At 39.7% G+C, this 22297-nt stretch overlaps 1 protein-coding gene and 1 pseudogene across 3 annotated transcripts in view; one reads left to right on the forward strand and one right to left on the reverse strand.

Moving 5' to 3' along the window:
- Positions 1 to 22297, forward strand: part of ELMOD1 (ELMO domain containing 1) — a 66399-nt gene that overhangs the window by 6897 nt on the left and 37205 nt on the right. For all 3 annotated transcript variants that reach the window (XM_032427765.1, XM_032427767.1, XM_032427766.1), the window contains exon 2: positions 15254 to 15355. In XM_032427765.1, the coding sequence (XP_032283656.1) occupies positions 15339 to 15355 (17 nt within the window). In that variant the 5' untranslated portion in view covers positions 15254 to 15338. The remainder of the gene's footprint in view (positions 1 to 15253; positions 15356 to 22297) is intronic.
- LOC116646843 lies at positions 2125 to 6284 on the reverse strand (annotated as a pseudogene).

The raw sequence follows: 22297 nt of genomic DNA on the forward strand, positions 1-22297 counted from the left end.
TATGAGGCAGAGCCCAATCCCCACCATAGGAGCTAAAATGCTAGATACATCAGGCTTGCATCCTGGACCCATGACCCAGACTCTGCCCCAGTGGTAGCTGCTCCAGACAGCAACACCCCTTGCCCCGTGCTGGGGGATCAGCGGGGCTTGCTCCAGAGTCTGGACCCGGTGGCAGCAGGAGAGGTGTCTTCACTGGACCTGCTCCATGCCATCATTTTAAGGGTTATTTTTGGCTACATAACCTCTAAACCTAGTTCTCTGGCCCTCCTGGAGAGTCTATAGTTTACCTTCAGAACATATTCCTTTTCAACTAAAATAGGCAGAGCTAGTTTCTGTTCCTTGTGATAAGAAATCCTGACTGTTAGAGGGTGGAAGTCTGTGCTTATGTGGGCATGTTAGTCGGTCACTAGGACCTACTGAACGTGATGCACTCCGAACAGCACAAAAGGAAATGTTTATTCATTTTCTGAGTATTTTTTTGCTTGGCATTGGACAGAAGAGGCACACGAAGCTGGTGTTTTCAAATTATTGCTGTGGGGACAAGTAGGAGGAGGTTGTCAAACAAGATGGAGACAGATATTATTTTGTGGGTTTACTGATTCTGAAGATTGATTTAGCGTGGGGATAAAGGGTCAGAATAAGAAAGGATGCTCTTTAGAAAAATACTGTGTTTCATCAATTCCAAGAGGCCATTTTTTTTTCATCTTAACATTTATGAAATTAGGAAACATTGTTAGAGTGTGTCATATTTTAATTGCCACTTTTTTCTCCTAAACCCATCTACTATATTTCACCAAATAAAAGATGTTATTGATATACACTATTACATGTTTTAACCACTAAGAAACAAGCTCCATAAATATTTTAATTTTTTTTTTGAGAGAGAGAGAGAGAGAGAATGTGAGCAGGGGAGGGGCAGAGGGAGAGGGAGAGAATCTCAAGCAGGATCCATGCTTAGCGCGGAGCCCTACGTGGGGCTCCATCTCATGACCCTGAGATCATGACTTGAGCTGAAATCAAGAGTCAGACGCTTAACCAACTGAGCCACCCAGGTGCCCCCTCAGTAAATATTTTTAAATGGCGACACCTAACACCAGACGGAGGCTCTAGAGCATTTATAGTTCTTAAGAGAACTAAGTCAGTCATGGAAGTGGTATGGGTTAGATACCAAATTCCTGTTCATTTTTGTTGTAGTCTCCCAAAGCTGTTAAAGAGTAATAAATTTGCCTCCAACTTCTGTTATGAACAAAGTCAGGTGCTAATCATCTTTGCTTGGCTATAAAAAATGCTTCTTATGGTTACAGTGATTCTCAATTTTGTTGAAGGCACCTTTTTTTTTTTTTTTTTTGGTAAGCTTTTATTTGGAAAATGTCAAATATATACAAAAGTAGACAGAATAGTATAATGGATCCCAATATTCAAAAATCATCAACTCATGGGGCTCCTGGGTGGCTCAGTCGGTTAAGCGGCTGCCTTCGGCTCAGGTCATGATCCTGGGGTTCTAGGATCGAGCCCCACGTCCGGCTCCCTGCTCGGCAGAGAGCCTGCTTCTCCCTCTCCCTCTGCCTGCCACTCTGCCTACTTGTGCTTTCTCTCTATCTCTGTCAAATAAATAAATAAAATCTTTAAAAAAAAAAAATCATCAACTCATGACCAGTACTGTTTGATTTTTAACCTATTGTCTGCCCACCCCATTTTATTTTGAAGCATATCCTAGACACATATCATACCATTTGTAAATATTTGTGTATGTTCTGTGAACTATGATGACTTTTCAAAAATACATAATCACAATATCATTATTACATTCCTGAAAAATATATCTATAATTCGTGACATCTTTTTTTTTAATAACAAATTTTGTATTCATTAATTAGGTTTTAAGGTGCTTTTATCTGGAGGTTTTTTGTTTGTTTTTTTTTTAATTTTTTTTTTTTTAAAGATTTTATTTATTTATTCATGAGAGACAGAGAGAGAGAGAGACAGAGGCTGAGGGAGAAGCAGGCTCCCCGCGGAGCAGGGAGCCCGATGTGGGACTCGATCCCAGGACCCTGGGATCATGACCTGAGCCAAAGGCAGATGCTTAACCGACTGAGCCACCCAGGCGTCCCTATCTGGAGGTTTTTAAAAAGAAAACCAAATTAGGTCCACTTCCATGTCTACTGATTTCTTTTTAAGAAATTAATATGATGCTGTAGGTTGTATTGCAGCTTTGGAGTAGTATTGATCTTGACTTTCCATTCTGTAGCTTTCTTATTATTGTGTTTTCCAGTTGAGAATTTGTATAAATATACTGCTATTCTTGCCATTTCCAAAGCAACCTTCAGAAAACTCATATCTATCCCCTTTTTATTTTCATTCCCAAAAGGAGGATTCATAATTACTGTATCAAATGACTTGGACGTTCTATTAGATAACGGGCACACCTGCAACGCACCGTGTCAGCATGTGTTAACACAAACTCTGCGACTCCCCTGTTGAAGATTTCCAGTGCACCTTCATGTGTGTCACACCCAGCACTCACCCTGCAGCTTGTGGCCCAGTCAGATACTGTTCTAGAAGTAGGGTGGGCTTTCTGAATTCGCCCCCTTGTTGCAGGCAGTGCTCTGGTTCCTTAAGCCTTAGTTTCTCTTTCATTCTTTCTCTCTTTTCTGTCTTTCTTTCTGTATGGATTCACAGAGTTTAGGGCACTGGACCTCGGGAGGCTGGAAGCACCATCCTCTGTGCGTCTTCTTTAAATTTAAGTTTTTGTTTTTATCAGAGTAATATCCACCACTTAAAACATCATATAATTATGTCAAGTAATCTGTCAGTTCATTTTTTTCATGAAGACATCCTTTGTTAAGCCCCCATTCACCATCCTCCTGAGAATTCCTTTCACCTTTCTCAAATATGGATCTTCTGATTCCTGGGTCCAATGTCTTCTCATTCTCTCCCTTCATTTCAGTGGAATACTTCCTTCAGAAACTCCTAAAAAGGCATGCTTGGGAGGTACATGAAAGGCTTGTGTGTCCAAAATTGTCTTCATTCTCACCTCATACTTAATATTTTGGCTGGGTATAGAAATCTACATGGGAAGGAATTTTTTCTCATAATTTTTATTCTTGCTTCCATGTTCCTACTGACAAACTGGGTGCTCTGATTCTTAGCCCTTTGTATGTGAACTGTCTGTTTTTATTCCCCCACTGGAAACATTTATGTTGTGAAATTTCATCATGATATGCCTTGGTGAGGATCTTTTGTTGTTTAAGGAGCTGGGTATCCTGTGGGCCCTTTTGATCTGGAGGCTCGGATTCCTCAGTTCTTGGAATTTCTTGTATTATTTCTTCAATAATTTTTTCACATACTTTTTCACTTTTCTTTCTCTCTGGAGTATCTGTTGTTTGAATGTTGAATCTTTTCCTCCCATTTTTCATCTTTTTGTCAATTTCTTCTTAGCAGATTCCCTCAAATCTGGGACATTTCTTCAACTTTCATTTCTATCATTTAAAAAAAATTTCTAAGAACATTTTCTTATTCTCCTAATGTGGATTTTTATTATTTCTCATATCTCTTTCATGAGTGTAATATTTTTCTAATATCTATGAAAATTGATTATGATGTATTGTTTTCTTCCCTTTGCATTGCTTCTGTTTCTTCCAAATTCCCCCTTTTCTCACCTTTCATTGAGTCTCTGTAATTCAGTCAAGTTAGAAACTTTTCTTAATTCTCTGATAATCCCTGGCTGTCTATTCACATTTAAGACTGAGGCACTAAAACACTGATTGGAAGCTTTCTATGCATCATTGGGGCTTGTTGACCAGTAGGGGGCTGGTGCTTCACTGGGGGAGATCCACATGTATGTTGGGTAATTTCCTGAGGGATAAATCCCCAGTAGCCTGAGGAGTAGCATTATGGCTGCCTCTGTTCTGAGAGCTGAGTGGAAGAAGAAACCTGAATAAATCTCACATTTACCATGTAGTCTTTCACTTAAGCTTCTTGTATTCAGTATGAACCAAAAGTTCAGAACCTCTCTAGTTCAACCTCTTCAAGAGTAAATCTTACCTATTCTGATAGAATGGTGAATACTTGCTTTCAAAGAATGGGGAAAGAGATCTAACTATTCCTTATGGAAAATGTCAGCCAAGCCTCCTGTGTTGACTTCAACCTACACTACCACTTGTAGAGGAACTGGGCATCACTAACTCCTGAATATAACCAAGATTCTGTATTCTACATTGTATTGCCTTTGGGTCACTTCCTTCACTGCAGGCTTCATCAGTTAGGCTAAGTAAATTACCACTTGTCCATCCTTTTCAAGCTCTACAAATCTGCTGACACCTCATGTATGCCCCTGTTGCCCTCAGCCTTATGGATTTATGCCTTTTTGATTTCTTTACTCTCATGTCGGTGGGATTTCATGTGTTTTATTTGCCGTGTTTAAATGGAAGTCCATGACACAAGTTTTAAGGGCACACTTAAAAGGAATTAATGTAAAATACTGTTACATACATCAGCAATAATTACAGTGAGAGAATTACTATGCAGTATGGACCTCATATTGCCTATGTAAACTCGCACAACTGCCATACTTGTTTTGCTTACTCCTCTTGTCTCCTAATGCACAGTAAAATTTAATACTCTCTTAACCTACTCATACCATCTTCTTAGCAAAATATTCCACCTAACACATACTACTATAAATAATATGTACTCCCCCCTAAAAAGAGAGACAGAGAATTTCATATAATCACTGATCAAAATCTTGTCACACATCCATGAAGAGTCCATGATACTGACAGATTGCTTAGGAAGCCTTGCCTAAGAGGATAGTCTGGTTTAGTCTGACATGGCTGAAATGTATTTTTGTTTGAGACAGCTCAGAGCTTCTGTACTGACTTCAGAAAGGCCCTAGACTCCATGTGTGAGATCTACTAGATTTTCCACTCCTGGAGGGCAAAGTCTGTGTCCTGTTTATTTTGTGTCTCTTAGTGCCTACAAAGAATTGAGCATAATAAGTAAATATGTTTATTGACTAGAAATAGGAGCTGAGGTCTTTTCCTACCAACTGGTTGTCTGGCCTTGGACAAGTCATTTGTTGGATCTGATTAAGGCCAAAAGAGCAGGTCACTTAGAAGAGGTGAAGGGGAAGAAAAGGGTCAAGAGTGGAACACTAGGGAACACTTAGGCTTAAAGGGCAGGCTGAAGAAGAATGTGAAATAGATGGAACCAGGAGAAGAAGGATCACGGAAGCCAAAAAAGGCCCTTAGAGAAGCAGCATCACCTGAAATCATATCAACTAAGAACAAGAAAATGGAGCTTGGATTAGACAGTGCTCTGTCTTCAATCAAGCATTTCCATACTCACTCATTCACTCTTTGTGTAGATAAGGCATGCTCATCACTCCTGAGATGTTTATGGTGAGAGCATAAGACGGTAGCATAAGGAAGTTGTGCTGAGCCCTGTGTATGTGTGAGAACATTATGTGTGTGATTTGTGTATGCTGTGTGTATACTGGAGGGACTGTGATATGGAAGAGAACCAGACCCTAGAGACTATGTAGTAAGGGGTTAGGAGGATCTCCAGTCAGTTAAGAAGGACATGAGTTGCTCATATGTAATCAACCTATAACATATCATGGAATTTACTCAGCCTGGTGTAACCTGAACAGAAATGTTTGAGTCAGGGAATAAGAATCCCCTAGTGTGATTTGCTGCAGGCCATTAGTGCTCTTTGTCATCAACCAATGGATTCTTCTGCAAAAACATCATAGCCTGGAATTTGGAAATAAGTAGTAGGCTTCAGTCTTACTCTATTTCATTGATTCTAAGATTTTTTTTTCCCACACCACTGAAATTAGGTTGTACCACAGTTTAATTAGCAGCATTTTATTCTTCCTTAAGGACACATGACATAATGGTGTATTTTACCCTTTATGGCCCTGATGAAATACCATTGGAGAAAATAAAATAATATTCACTCAGCAAACATTTATCAAGTCATGCATATCAAGTCATAGCTCTAACGTGAGTTTAAAACTGTTTTGTTTTTTTTTTCCATTTGTTTTACAGTACAAATTGTTGCAGAAGCCTAACCTAAAAGATCTACTTGTCCTCAGTGAATGCTATTATCTCATCTGTGTGCTGTGGGTTTGCCGCCAGGTCCCTGGAAATGCTCCGACTGGCTTCCCTATCCAATGTTTCTAGCAGATGCCCTCACTCTATTTCATTATATGAAAGAGAAAATTTTACAAAAAGTATCAGTTTAGATTGGCAAAATCATAATCCATTTAATTTTTATGCAGACATAAGTTTACCATTCTTTGATTATGATTTTATTTAGAAATTTAACTTTTAAAACTCAAATATATAATTGAGAATGTATAAAATCTACATTGAGTATTTTTGTTAAAATGGATTAATACTTAGATTTTGAAATTTCCTTACTTTTTTTTTTTTTAAGATTTTATTTATTTGACAGAGAGAGAGAGAGAGGGATAGCGAGAGAGGGAACACAAGCAGGGGGAGTGGGAGAGGGAGAAGCAGACTTCCCGTGGAGCAGGGAGCCCGATGTGGGGCTCGATCCCAGGACCCCGGGATCACGACCTGAGCCGAAGGCAGACGCTTAACAATGGAGCCACCCAGGCGCCCTGAAATTTCCTTACTCTTTTAAAGATGAAAGACAAATCTGATCAATTCTGCTTTCCCCACCCTTCACTCCCTCCATGAAAACAGTACAGACATGTAGGCAACCACAGTGAGAGCCAGAAAATCACTGTACCTTTAAAGCAGATCATAAATACATTTGCAGGCAGCACTGAATTCTGTGGCTGGCATGGGCCCCCATTGCTATAAATCACAAAAATAAACCCTGGGTGAGTGTTTTATTCCCAAAGAGGGGGAAAAAAACCTTCTTAATTGTCATATTAGTGAGTGTCAGCAGAGCATTTTTCAGGCTAATCGCCAGAGGAAAGTTCTGGAATGTGGCCTCAGGGAGAATGTTATACATGAACATTATACTCTAATGTGGTATGCAGGCCAGCATGTTTTACATGTAAATGCATAAGCGGAAAGATTTTTCATTTCTCCAGGATGGTGAATTTTCATATTGCTTGCTCTCTCCCTCATCTGCATACCTGTAATAAAGTCAAAAGTGGCATTGTATACATGTTTCAAATGCTCAAAAATAGCCTTAGAAATGTTTCTTTCTCTTCTCTTTCCTCCCGTGCTCTGCCCACCCCTCCCTTCTTATCTCACGTGGTGAGTGACTGCGTTATATCCTTTCAAGACTGAGTCCCTCATCTGTCTAGGGCTCCCTGACACAGTGCTTCTTAGGACTTGACAAAATAGGAAGCATGCTGCAAGCTTAGCTATTCCCTAAACTTGCTAATCTGGACCTATTTGTTCACCTAATTTGAGTGTGATGCTTGGCCCACCAGATTTAAAAGACTGACCTCCACCTTCTTGTGTTGCTCTGCGGGTCGGTCCGGCCAGAGCCCAGCCCCTCACACGGCAGGTGGCTCACCAGCCACTCTGTACCCCTGCCTCTGTCCCCACAGACACGTGCTCGTTTGGGAGCGGTTCTCAGGTAACCACACCCTAAAACGATCTTCGCTTCAAACATCTGTAAGGTTTGGCTTCATCAGAATAGCTGCCTTCTCTCTGTTTTACCTACCCCGCCCCACAGACATATCGCTATGGCTGAGGAAGGGGTGGAAAAGAGGAGCCTGTATCTGTTTCTGCAGAAGTCCCAAATCTCTCCTGACCGATCGAGGATGTCACCACTGTGACTTCACTGGATGCTAGCAGGACACTAGGAACACCCTCTGAGACTATTCCAGAGGGAAACTGAAATTGCCCCACAGGTGAAGGTCATTGACTTGGGTTTATTATGTCTCAAATACTTTTAAGAAATATTTAAAGTGACAGAGTATAATAAAGACAGAATAAATGGAATTGAACCAAATTAGCCATAGGCTTTCTTCTGATACCCAAAGCAGCTTTTGATCAAATGTATTTTTAGGGGAGAAAGCTATAAAAGTTATTATTTCTGGACCTTATGGTTCAATGTGTCATTGTTTTCTTCTTTCAAGTGAAATGAGAAGAAAAGCTTAAAGTGAGGAAATTAAATCATTGGCAAATCATTTTGCTGCTGCTGACCTTGACTTTTATCACCTGCAGAGTTAAGTTGTAGGTGTGCCCCCTGCAACTGCTAAGTGGACGTTTTTTTCACTACTGCTAAAAACTGTTGCCCAAACTTTGTCTTTTGAATCCAGACTCAGGGGAGGAGGAGTGGAATGTGTTTTCATCTCCAGATTATAATTACACATTTTGAGATTGACCCATTTGATTTTTTTCTTCTTAGTTGTGCTTTAGCGTGAAAAGAAAACAACAGAAGCAGTTAGGGAAATCTAAAGAATGGAACTTACTTTGCTTTTCAATGACTTCAAGAAAACTCATTCAAGTTAATATATATCTCCTAGGTAAATGTGGAATCTTTTGCCAGCCATTATATGTATTTTATGTACAGTAAAAAAAAAGGTAAATATTTTCATTTGCAAAGGAAAAGGTGTAACGTATTATGAAAACAAAAACATACAGAGGTGGACTGAAAGCAAACCCAGAGAAAATGCTGATTTGAAGACCCTGTCACACTGATCAATGACTCAAAGAGTAATCTGGGGAGAATGAAATCACCACACAAAGAGCACTATGAACCTAGAGCTTGAATTTCATTGGATTTCCCCTAAGGGAGCACTAGATTTACATTGAGGGGAAGGGAACTTTTACTATTAGTTATTTCAGAATTACACTACCAAGGATTCATATGTCCTTGGCAATGTGGCCTCAAGAGAGGATATAAAACCCACCCATTGGGGCTCTGTTGTGTAAGTCCCCATAAAATGTTCTTGTTTGGAAACTTTCATATCTGCAGTGCATTTGCTTCAGGAAAGGAAAGAGGTTAATAGTGGAATAGGAACCCTTATTATGCAAGAGTCCCCTCGCTAGCTAGCTCCCAGAGGAGCACGAAGTTCTGAAGTGCAGATGTACACCCAGGCCTTGATTATCCCCAGCTCTGCAGTCTAGTTTGAATTGAATACACTGTTCATTTCTTTCACTCTCTTGTCAGTCCAGAATTTCCTTCCAGTGGTTTCCAGAGGCAGCACAGGAGGGTGCAGAGCCTCAGGAGCCAGGCGGCAGGCTCTGGATCCCAGCTCTGCCAGCAGTGGGGAGGTTGCTTCACCTCTCTGTGCCTCAACTTCCCCAGCTGTAAAATGGAGATAATAATTATTATTCACTTCATAGGATGACTGTTAAGTAAGTTACTATAAACAAAGCCCACAGAATATTGCCTGGCATATGGTAAGCACTTTGTGAATATCCGCTATTATTCACAAACCTTTAGGCTGAGACTAAATATGTAAATTAAATTTTATTTTTTAAATGTGTTCCATATAACTTTTTTTAAAAAAACTAGGATAATCCCAAGGCAAGTTGTGAGAGTAGAACACTGTTCACTTTGTAGATTGTCTTTTATTTACATATAAACATTATGAGTCCACAAGCATTTTGGTTGTTATAGGGGATTTAGTCAGAATTTGAAGGGCTACATACAACATCAATTTTTTAGTCTCACATAGGGATTATGATTTTATTGAAAGGATTTCTCTTTCCTCTAGCTGAGTGTCTAATTCATTCCCTGGGATGCTCAATAGATAGATTGGTTTCTAAGAGGCAGGGTCACCCTGAGGGACTCTACAAAGAGCCTTAGGGGGCTTCTCACTCAAAGGAGGCAGGGCAGGTTCCCTGATACCAGGTGAGAGGATGAGTTCTCAAAGGCGCAGACCACGCCTGCTGCCCCTTTCTTCCCAGCTGGAAAAAAAAAAGTACAAAGGGGACATAACCCCACACACAGCACTGAAGTGTCAACTGATCTCGGAGGTGTTTGATGCATCAAACACAGTCATTTGATACTTCCCTTTGGAACAGGTCCAGGTAGTGGACTCATACATGTGGAGAGGAATCACTGCAGATAAACTGGAAGGATCAGGAAACCCACGATCATGATCATATTCTTTGTTTTGGTTTAAAAAAAACCAAACAGGTTTTTCTTTTTCTTCCAGTGGGGAGATTTTTCATTTGTTTTATTGGTGCTCTTATGGAATAGCGCTATTAAAGAAGTGCATTGCTCTAGAAGGGTGCTGAGTTCATTCCAACAAACCCATTCTGAGCCCCCAATGTGCCTGGCATTGTATCAGGCCCTGGGGCTTCCCTGGTGCCCTAAAAGAGCATGTAGTCTAGAGGGGAAAGAAACAGGAAGCACATCACTTCAGAACAACAGGAGAGATTTTAAACAACAGGGATTTCTGATGTCCACCTGGTTAAAAACCCCTCCAGAGAGGAAGTTACAGGGAAGAGGCGGCACAAGAGTGGTTCCCACATTGTCCTTGCATGCTGCGAAGCAGGGGCATTAGAGTTCGTGTCTGACCAAAAAAGGGCGAACTTGGTATAAATAATACCTGAATAAATCTGAATTAAACAAGAAGTTCATATCAGTGTTTTTCAAGTAGTGAGACAGATACAAACAAGGCCAAGTGACTTAATTGAGTTAAAGTCAATAGGCTGGTGTGTAAAATACTTGAGAATCTACCCGGCCTACCCTTTTGTTAAAATGTTGTGCAGACCAGAAGCAGCTGCAAATTCTCCCTGAACTCTGGCCCTGCCCAGCACTTGAAAAATGCTGCTTTGGCCACAAAGGAATAGATTAACTCAGCACCACTCAAGGGAAAAGCAACTCAAAAGACATTTTTTTTTAAATCATAGTGGCTTGGAGTATCATACTTTGCACACTAACTATTTGTTGCATGTTCCTACCTTTACACAAATTGTCTAGTTAATAGCAACTAGGACATTGACAAATGTGCCTCCTTTAAAACAAAGCCAGATTTTAAAAACTTAGTAAGCAGTAACTTTTTTCTTATAGAAAACATTTAAAGAAGCTATTGAATGAATACCTAGTGAGCACTGAGTTAAACAGCATTTACACAGGCTTTCCACCCAAAGCCATTTTTGGTGTCTCCTCTTTGGGGGACAGATAATTAGAACTAATTGCTGTCTTTGTTTCCTGTTTGGGGGACAGATATTTGGAACTAATTGTTATTTTGCATCCCTCCACTTTTCCCATCCAACAGTAAGTCCAGTTGATGCCACCTTCTCAGTATTTTCCATGTCTGTTCACTTCTCTCCACCACCACTGTCAGTGTCCCAGTTCAGGTCACAACCTGCCAGGATTTATCTAAACTATCTCCTCAGTGATTCTTCACTTGACAAAATGGCCTTTCATTTTAGAAGAGTCTTTAATAAGAATGATAAAGTGTTGACAACGACGAGTACCAACTCATTTAGCGCATATTGTCCACCTGTCACTATGCTAAGCACTTTACATGCTTTAGCTCATTCAGTCCTTAGTACAATCCTACAAGGCAGTTATAATTTCTTTCCCCATCCACCAGGGAGAAAACTAAACCCTAGAGAGGTTAAACACCTTGTCTAAAGCTACTTGGCAAGTGGTAGATCCCAGATATGAACTCTCTGTCTCTAAAACTTATGCTCTTAACTACCATGCACTCACTGCCATGTTTGCTGAATTTTCCCTTAAATAGTAAAGCTCCCCTGCAGTATTAAACTATGTTATATTACCCAGCACGATGCTAGCATTAAGAGCTCAAAAAGTTTTTTTTTTAATGGATAGATTCAGGAATACTTATGTAGACAACAAGAAGCTTAAGTATTATAATATTTCACTTATCCCACATCATTATGAAAATTTTTTAGATAAACCAGTTTTCTAGATAACAAATTAAACCATTTAAGGATATAATTATGTTTATTTTGATAAAATCTCTCTGAAATGTATTTCATTCTTTATTGCCTTAGTAATACAATTCTAATTTATTACCCTAATGACAAAGAACTATTGTTATGAGCAACAAATGTTGTATACACTATTTAGTATTTCCTTCTGGATTGTGATTTTATTTTTTTTAAGACTTTATTTATTCATTTGACAGGGAGAGAGACAGCGAGAGAGGGAACACAAGCAGGGGGAGTGGAAGAGGGAGAAGCAGGCTTCCGGCTGAGCAGGGAGCCCGATGCGGGGCTCGATCCCAGGACCCTGGGATCATGACCTGAGCCGAAGGCAGACACTTAATGACTGAGCCACCCAGGCGCCCCTGGATTGTGATTTTAATTACCATCTATATGCTGAAGAAGCCCAGATCTTTGTCTCCAACCGGATTTCTCTCCTTTCAGATCCATGTATATCCACACTACCACTTGACCCTTCTAAGTATCTCTCAAATCCATCACACTTCTTTCTCTGTCCATTGCCCTCTCTGGCCACTAGTATCTCTGCCTGGATTGTTGTAACAATCTAAATGGTGCCCCTACCTACAATTCTAACACAATCTAACTAATTCTTCATACCACAATCGGAGTATATTTTTAAAACTAGAAGTCTGGTCATGTCACATCTCAGTTTGAAAACTTTCAGTAGTTCCCCATTGCTCAGGGGATGAGGTTCAAATGTCTTCAATATTGCTTACAAAGCCTTCTGAGACTTCTTGCCTTTCCATATCTTGCCATCCCTTTTAACCTGTCCCTCTCCCCGAGCACAACTAGCTCATAGAGAACATTTCCTCTCTACACGCTGTGTATTCTCTTCCTTCTAGGATTTTGCATGTGCTGTCTGGGGAGCCCCTGACCCCTACATCTAAAGTATGCATCTCTCATGCTCACAATCACAGCAGCTGTTTCCACTTGTAATATTGTGGTTAAGCACCCATTTGTTTCTATCATCTTCTCTTCTCTCTCCCTCAAGGAGACGGATGGAACCCATGCCCACCTGTTCGACCCGTATCCCTAGCACCTAACTCTGTGTCTAGAGCAGAGTAGGCACTAACATTTCTTTTAAATTTTAGTATAGTTTTAGATTTAGAGAAAAGTTACAAAGACAACACAAAGAGTTCCCTTACACTGGCACCCAGTTTTCCCTATTGTCAACATCTTACATTAATGTGATACATTTGTCACAACTAATGGACCAATGTTAATACCTAATTATTAACTAAAGCCATGCTATTCAGATTTCCTTAGTTTTTTTTTTTTTTTAAGTTTACTTATTTTTTAGTAATCTCTACACCCAGTGTGGGGCTTGAACTCATAATCTCCAAGTTCAAGCGTCACATGCTCCTCCAACTTAGCCAGCCAGGTGCCCCCAGATTTCCTTAGTTTTTAACCTAATGTCCTTTTTCTGTTTCAGGATCCCATCCAGGATACCACATTCTATTTAGTATCCGTGTCTCCTTAGGTACCTCTTGGCCTTGACAGTTTCTCAGACTTCCCTTCTTTTTGATGATCTTGAGAGTTATAAGGAGTACTGATTGGGTATTTTGTGGAGTATCCCTCAATAAGAATTTATCTGATGTTTTTCTCATGATTAGACCAGGTTATGAGTTTGGAGGAGGAAGACCGCAGAGGTTAAGTGCCATTTAGATCACCTCATATCAAGGGTACAGAGTGTCAACATGACTTACCACTGTGATGTTAACTTGATCACCTAGCTGAGGTAGTATTTGCCAGGTTTCTCTAGTGCAGGTTACTAATTTCCCCCCTTTCCATTTTGTACTCAGGAAGTCACTACACTATGTCCAGTCTACATTCAAGGGGTTAGGAGTTAAACTCCACCTCCTTGAGGGCAGAGTATCCACATAAATTATTTGGAATTCATTTGTACTAGAGACTTATATATTCTTTCTTTATTTATTTATATCAATATGCAACCATGGATATTTATTTTCTACTTTGGGCAATAATCCAATACTACTTTATTTTGTTACTTAAATAGTTCCAGCTTTGTCCATTGGGAACTTTTTCTGTTGGCTCATGTGTTTATTTGACATATCCTTGACTGTCTGTCTTTCAAGCACTCCCTTACTTTCTGGCACAAGACACTTCAGGCTCACCTTGTGTGCTCCCTGCCCCTGCCCTAGAATCAGCCATTTCTCCAAGGAGCGCTGGTTCCCTTAATTGTAAACTGTATTCAAAACCATGATCTGGGCTCTAGGTAGGTACTAACACTTTTTAATACAAAACCAGATTCATTTTTAAAAGCCACAAAAGCACAAATACTAATGTATCTTCCCACCACCCAAAATAAGTAGATGTTTTTTCCCTTTGTTTTGCTTCAGATATATGTTAAGAAATAAAACACGAAATCGAAGGCCAGTTTTCCCCAGTGGCCTTTTCCCCAGTCCTAACCCCTTCCCTCACCACCCAGAAGCAACCACGATCTTAAGTTGAGGTGTAGATCTCTTTTTCAAGCATTCATGGAACAGTTACAGAAGCATATGTATTAAAGGAAAAACCTGGCTTTTATTTGGGCTGAGCTGCCCACCTTCTTGGGCTGTTCTGGTTGGTAGTGGTGAGTGTGCCCCAAGCCACGTGTCTGCACCCTCAGCCCTCGCCTCGCTCTTACATGCTGGGGCTCCGTTCGTCTCTTCTCTCAGTCACCTCCAGCCACTCTCTCTTCTCTGGTCTGTATACCTTTCCATCTCGCCCCAACTTGCTGCTTTGTAGGCAGCTTCTGGCAACCTCCCTGTCAGGAGGAAGGAGACCAATAGCCCGTAGACTTTGCGGAAGCAAACTATAAACCGGAAAGTGCAGGCAAATGGAAAATTTTACTGTTTTGTTCAAAGTGCCAAAAGGGGAGGGGAGTGGGGGCATAACATTCATTTGTTTGAAGTACTTGGCTCTTTAACATCTAATTTTTAGCTTAAAGACATTACCAGTTGCTTCTAGTTACTTTTGAGCTGTACTTCTGTAAAGTTGAGGCTGCCAGATTTAAGGCCACCAGATATCTAGAAATTAGGATAGTTAATTTCATGATTCTCCATTTCTATTTTTCTTACAAATACTGTTCTTCAAAATATAGGAATAATACCCAAAACAGAGAAAACCCTTACTATTGAAGAGGTTGCTTATGAAACGAATTCTTTCTCCAGCAAGGGACCTACAATGAAAGACTAATTATGTAATTATAAAGTGAAAGCCTTTGGCTATAATCTCCATCCACCGAATTGCAATGCTATGTGAGCAGTTTAGTTGATCATGTTCTGGGTGCATAGCACATTATCTGCTTATTAAGGTAAGCAGTAATCTTGGGTTTGGGATTTCTAGCCCCATTAATAGTAAATATATTAAATTTCTTCCCACAGCTTACACTTACTCTGACAAAGGCAAGTTTGGAAGCAATTACTTGGGGACAGTTTGGATAACACCTAGATAATCAAAACGGGCACAATGAAGCACTTCCTGAGGTAAGTATTTATGGCCTGCTTGAGCCCTCTAAAATGGAGAAACTTCCTTCCAAATTAGGAAAATAGTTCTCTGTTCACCATTTGTAATCCTATAACCAGATCTCTTAGGATTGCATAAAATAGCATTGTATTTTAGCTAAGAATAATTTGGTCACAAGTTTCCTCTGCTGCCCTATCTGAATACTGATGCTAAGAGAGCACTTACCAGTAGGAGATTATAAGAGAGCACAGGCACAAAAGCACGGGGCAGGTGTACTTTGGACAACCTGGACGCCATGTGTCTCTAAAGCCTTAAGGTTGAGGTTTGAGGAATCAGTAAGTAGTTAAGGAATCAGTATAATTTGTGTGGAATCATTTTCCTGAAAAAAGTAATTTTAAATATTCCTTAATTTAGATTTTGGTTAGCTGGCTATTCATACAGGCATTTTCAAACATTCCTTCTTGCTAAAAAAAATATATATATATATATATGCATATAAAACATATATATATACACATATATAATATATGCATTCTAAGCTTTTGCTCTTCCTGCCTCCTTGATGCGTCTGAACTCTGCATTGTTGGTTCCCTCAAGATTGTGCCGTATAGAGTAACATATATGCTGGTGTGTTCTCTAGTGATATTGTACTGTTCTGAAAGCCATTTGGCTGGACCTATAATGATAATTATTTTTAAGAGTATTTAACAGCCATTCACAATCCATTAATGAAATTCCCAGAGAAATTTTACATCATATTAAAATACGACAAAATAGAGTTATTCTGGTCCTGAAAGTTAGAAAATAATACATACTTTCCAGAATATTAAGTTTCTTTTCCTCAAGATAGCCTACCTCTATTACACATTCCTGCCCCTTGCTCTGGCTGTTTTCTCTAAGCAAATAATTAGTGGGCTCACTTCTTTTAGGAAATGATTTCATTCTTTTAGTGGCTTCCATTTAAGATTTTCTTTCCCTCACTGATTTTGATTGCATCACTGTGTCTGGAACACCTAGATCAGTTTGTGTGGGATTCACTGTGTTTTGGTGGGGCTACTGGTCTTAGAATTATGGAAACCTCTGAGGAGGTCACTGTTAAACCGTTTACAGGCATTAGCTTTGGTTTTATTGTACAGAATACTCCCCAGCCTGTTTATCTCAGCTGTGTAAAAGGGTAGTATTTGAAAAATCACTAGGACATATGCCAGCACAGTACTGACCTGACGTGATTGTGGCTGCCATGGTAATTAACCCATCTACTTACACATTCTATTTATGAATCCCTCCTGAATGTAAACATGGTGTCTTTTAGTTGCAGAAGGTTTTAGTGTTAGATGAAGCTTAGAGGTCAGGAGCTCCTTTTGAAAAGGGGGAGATGGTAGTGGTGAAGTCTGGGGCAAGATTCGTCTGATGGATTTCTTCTTCAGAGTCTTCATTTAGAAAAACTTGAGCAGCCTTACAACCAGCCATTTTAGGAGAAATAGTAGCATTTGTTTCTGTTAGTCTTCTGTTAAGCTGAATAGCTACAACACTGTGTCTAGTACAGATGAGAACATTTTTGGAATTAATTTGTATTTGGGACTGAGAACTAGTCTGGTAAAAACCTGCTGTGACTTCACACAGGCTAGCACCAAGAAGAGCAGAACCAGCACATCCCAGTCAGTTCCGTGTTCTGACACAAATCCTTCTCTTTCAGCTCGAGACATATGTTTTATAAATATTACTTGACATTGATCATTTATATGAAATGGAAGCTAGGGTAACAGATTACATATCAAGAAAGAAACTTGAGGATTTTCATTGACCATTGGTTTTGAAATAATAAAAGGAAACTCAATCACTGCCCCAAGCTGATTATTGCTTTGGCCTTAGTTTGTGTTTTTAATGCTTTTTTATTGTTATAATGTGTGTGTATTCATTATATGTTGGTGTTTTTAATGCTTTTTATTAAGTTATAATGTACGTATTCACTATATGTTGGTGTTTATGGAATCGGAAGGATAAGAGGGCAAGGAGAATTACCCTGAATTACAAGCTCTATCGGGTCTTTTAAGATTACCTTTTTTCCCCTGTAGTCCCTTTGCACAGATGTGGGACAATTTCGGCAATCTTTTGATTGAATCAAATCTTTTGATTGATTTGAACCAAAGAGGAGGCTATGTAAACACAGCCTGAACAAATTAGGTGTTTATTCCTGAGCTCAGCAAATACATTATGCAGAATAAGGAGTTGATTCTGAGAAGAATTCAGTATTTAAAAGCCCACAGAGTGGTTAAAATCGGTCAGCCTCTGAGTTGCTCTAGAATGAAATGCTTCATGTATAGCTCCAGCAGAAATGAGGTTAATCTTAAACCAAGTTGGGGTAAAGAATGGATTTTAATCCACAGTTAAGTGACATGATACCCACACTCCACTCTTTCTAGCTCACTGCTGCCATCAGTGTGACTGTCACCAAGTGTATCAATGGTGTAACTGTTCAGAGCACAGCAGGGTGGAGAAAATATTTGATTAAAAAAACATTACATGAAATATTAGAAATAACTGCCACAGGATTAGTACACCTAGCTGATGGGTATATTTGAAATTGAGAGTAGATACAGGATACTGGATAAGTAACCTGTAGTCATTCAATGACTTTAGCCGTGTTCTGCATTAAGGGAATACAAAGATAAAATGCAGAAGAAAGTGAATTTATGTAGATGATCAGAAAAAGAGGGGGAACTTTTTGAGCCCCAAATAGAACTGAGGCTTAGGGTTTAGTTTATATATTTTATTAATTTTAATTAAGTTGATGTATATAATAGGGATGGCTTAAAACTTGTACTAAGATCTTTTCCCATGCTAGGATTTTTTATTGAAATTGTATTTTTTACAGTTATCAGTACATTATGAAATTTTCTAATAAAGGGAATCTTTTAAGTCACTCCATGTAAATAATTGCTTCCAACTGTCCTAGTCTCAGGATCTCACTTTCTTGGCCATGGACTTCACTGCGTACCTTTTTCCCTTAGGCAGAAGAGCGGGAAGGAAAGCATCTGTCACACTCACACCTCCTTGGGAGAAATTTTGAGAAATAGAACAAACTTATACCCAAGTGCTGGCTATAAAGCAGTGAAGGCGGGGGAGAAAGTATTTTACTGCTATCATTAGGTAAATAAAGGCTTCCAACTAACAAAAATATCTGTAAATTGGTTTTTTAAAACATTCACACTTGGTTAATATCTCGGTCCACTGATTCATTTAGTAGGCACTTACTGCTAATAATTCTAGTAGTATCCCACATTTTTAATTTTTATTTTCTCTTTATAACAATTGTAGCAAAGTAGGGATTACTATCCCTTTGTACAGAGCAAGGCAAGAAGGCTTAGCAAAGTTAAATAACTCATCCAGGGGCACACAGGTATCTGAAGGCAGGCCTGTCTGCCTTCAGAGATGTTTCTCATCATTTCTGCACCATGTTACCTCCTCACTCTGTGCCTGTTGTGAGGTGTTGTAGGTGACACAAAAGCAAATATGTGGGGACCTCTGCTCCAAACCTACCACGTGCTACAGAGATGAGGCACACACATATAAAACTCTGATATAAGTAGGAATGTGCTCACTGATGTGCCACAGGCATTTTGTGGCAGGAATTTTCAGGGAAGGCTTCACTGAGGTGAGGCTGAGGGAAAGGAAGGACTAGAAGTTAGTATTTTTAATTAAGGACAGACGGTGTGGGAGGTGGAGAAGACGCTGGGAAGGAAAAAGGGCTGAGAAAGTGTGACCAGCTGCCACAAGCAGCAGGTGGTCCAGGTTTATTGGCTGTAGACCCTTTTTAGGGTGAGTAGAAGAGAAGTGGCAAAGATAAACTTGGGGCAGTTCTCGGAGACCTTTGCAGGCCGGGCATAACACAGCCCAGGAGCATGGTAACCTTTTCAGCCAGACCTACAGTGGGACTTGAAGAGAAGGGAGAGTCCGATGAAAACTCTTTTTGCCTTGCGACACATGTCTAGCCTTCTCTCAGAGCCAGAAAGCTAGTCCATTCCCTTCACCTGACGAATGAGAGGGCAGAGACCCAGAGAAGCAAAGTATCTTGTCCGAAGTCACATAGTTCATAGTGGCAAATCGAGGCTAGAATGGAAGTCAGGCTTCCAGACACTTCCCTACTTAATCAAGCGGTATTTCCACTCAGCACCAACCCATTTCCACTACTTGTAAAGGGCAGGTGTGTACAGTCATGCATGTAGTTGTTCCAGAATTTGGTTAACATTGCTTGAAACGATGACTGAGCTTAGGAAATACAGAGGCGGAGTCCTGAAAAGGGGAAGGTTTATGGCCTGAGCATCCAAATACCTCTCTCACTGGAGACCGGTACTTTTAGCCATAGTTTTCTCTTTCTTAGGACACACACACGCACACGTGCATGTTGACCATATATGTATATACATACATGTGCACACACACATGTACACATGTATGTATATCTACACATACATATATTTTAAATCATTTTGTTCCCTGCATTCAAATAAAACAACAACAAAAAACTGTTTCCATATCCTTGTTGAAATATGTTAACCTGAAAAGTTTTCTAGGCAGTTTCCTGTGGGTGGCCTCACCATCTAGCTGTGTTAGAGCTCCACTGTCGGCAGCCCTGCTCTCCTGCCCCTTTGCTTTCCCTCAGCTTTTCAAGACTGACTCTTGGCCACCTCACTGTTCGGGAAGCTCTTCCTCCAGAGCATGAGCAAGATAAATGAAAGCCAGGGACACTCAATAAGTGCTTGTTTGCATTTCATTCATTGAACTATTGTATGTTTCACTTTTGTTCTGAAGGGAGGAAGGCATACTGATTTTCCATGTTGTTTCTGCCTCCTTGTCAGGAAAATCAGTTGCCAAGAGCTGGCTTTCCTGTCCAATCTCAGAGGAAGGTACTTTCTCTCCTCTGCCTCTCTAACACTCTGGACCATTTCTTTCATAGAATTATCACACTGTTTCTGTTTTTACTGTCATTTTCTTTACTAGACTAGAAGTTCTTTGTGGATAAGGGATGGGCATGGGATTTGCAGTGACATTAAGTTCTTGACTCCTATCCACCTCTTCCCTCTGCCATATCCCCACCCCGTTCTGTACTACACAATTTCTCATTTTGTATTTGTTCAGTTCCGAGAAGGAACTTTCAATGATCATTTTTAATTTTTCTCCCCAAGTCATCTCAAATCTCTTTCCTTCAGCTACTCCGGGTCTTTAACTCAACAGAAATTAATATATTCATAATACTGAGAACATCCTCTATGTAGTGAATCTGTAAGAGTAACAAGCCAACTCCTTATGCCCTCTAGAAGATTTTGAGGCCTATTATGGACGATGACTTTTTTAAATTTTTATTTTATATTATTTTATTCTATATTTTTTATATTATATTTTTAAAAATATTTTTATTTATAATAAAACTTTATATTTGAGATTATGTTTAAATACTCTAGTTTCTTTTTTATTTTTATTTTTCACTTTTATTTTATTATGTTAGTCACCATACATCACCAGTTTTTGATGCAGTAATCCACGATTCATTGTTTTCGTACAACACCCAGTGCTCCATGCAGTACGTGCCCTCCTTAATACCCATCACTGGGCTAACCCATCCCCCCACCCGCCCCAAAACTCTCAGTTTGTTTCCTCAGAGTCCATAGTCTCTCATGTTCATCTCTCCTTCCGATGTCCCCCCCCCTCATTTTTCCCTTCTTTCTCCTAATGTCCTCCATGCTATTCCTTATGTTCCACAAATAAGTGAAACCATATGATAATTGACTTTCTCTGCTTGACTTATTTCACTTAGCATAATCTCCTCCAGCCCCATCCATGTTGATGTAAAAGTTGGGTATTCATCCTTTCTGATGGCTGAGTAATATTCCATTGTATATATGGACCACATCTTCTTTATCCATTCATCCGTTGAAGGGCATCTCGGCTCTTTCCACAGTTTGGCTACTGCGGACATTGCTGCTATGAACATTGGGGTGCATATGGCCCTTCTTTTCACTACATCTGTGTCTTTGGGGTAAATACCCAGTAGTGCAATTGCTGGGTCATAGGGTAGCTCTATTTTTAATTTTTTGAGGAACCTCCACACTGTTTTCCAAAGTGGCTGTACCAACTTGCATTCCCAACAACAGTGTTAGAGGGTTCCCCTTTCTCCACAACCTCTCCAACATTTGTTGTTTCTTGCCTTGTCAATTTTTGCCATTCTAACTGGTGTAAGGTGGTATCTCAATGTGGTTTTGATTTGAATTTCCCTGATGGCTAATGATGTTGAACATTTGTCTGTTAGCCATTTGTATGTCTTCTTCGGAGAAGTGTCTGTTCATGTCTTCTGCCTATTTTTTGACTTGATTATTTGTTTTTTGGGTGTTGAGTTTGAGAAGTTCTTTATAGATCTTGGATACCAGCCCTTTATCTGTAGTGTCATTTGCAAATATCTTCTCCCATTCTGTGGGTTGCCTCTTTGTTTTGTTTACTGTTTCCTTTGCTGTGCAGAAGCTTTTTATCTTGATGAAGTCCCAAAAGTTCATTTTTGCTTTTGTTTCACTAGCTTTTGGAGATGTGTCTTGAAAGAAGTGGTGGTGGTCGATGTCGAAGAGGTTACTGCCTATGTTCTCCTCTAGGATTTTGATGGATTCCTGTCTCACATTGAGGTCTTTCATCCACTTTGAGTTTATCTTTGTGAATGGTGTTAGAGAATGGTCGAGTTTCATTCTTCTATATATAGCTGTCCAATTTTCCCAGCACCATTTATTGAAGAGACTGTCTTTTTTCCATTGCATATTTTTTCCTGCTTTGTCGAAGACTATTTGACCATAGAGTTGAGGGTCCATATCTAGACCATAGATATGACCATAGAGTTCTAGATCCATATGCTCTAGACCATAGAGTTGAGGGTCCATATCTAGTCTAGTCCATACTAGATAAACCATGAATTTATTTAT

This window comes from Phoca vitulina, unplaced genomic scaffold (genome assembly GCF_004348235.1).
Source record: "Phoca vitulina isolate PV1807 unplaced genomic scaffold, GSC_HSeal_1.0 scaffold38, whole genome shotgun sequence".
NCBI classification, from domain to species: Eukaryota; Metazoa; Chordata; class Mammalia; order Carnivora; family Phocidae; genus Phoca; species Phoca vitulina.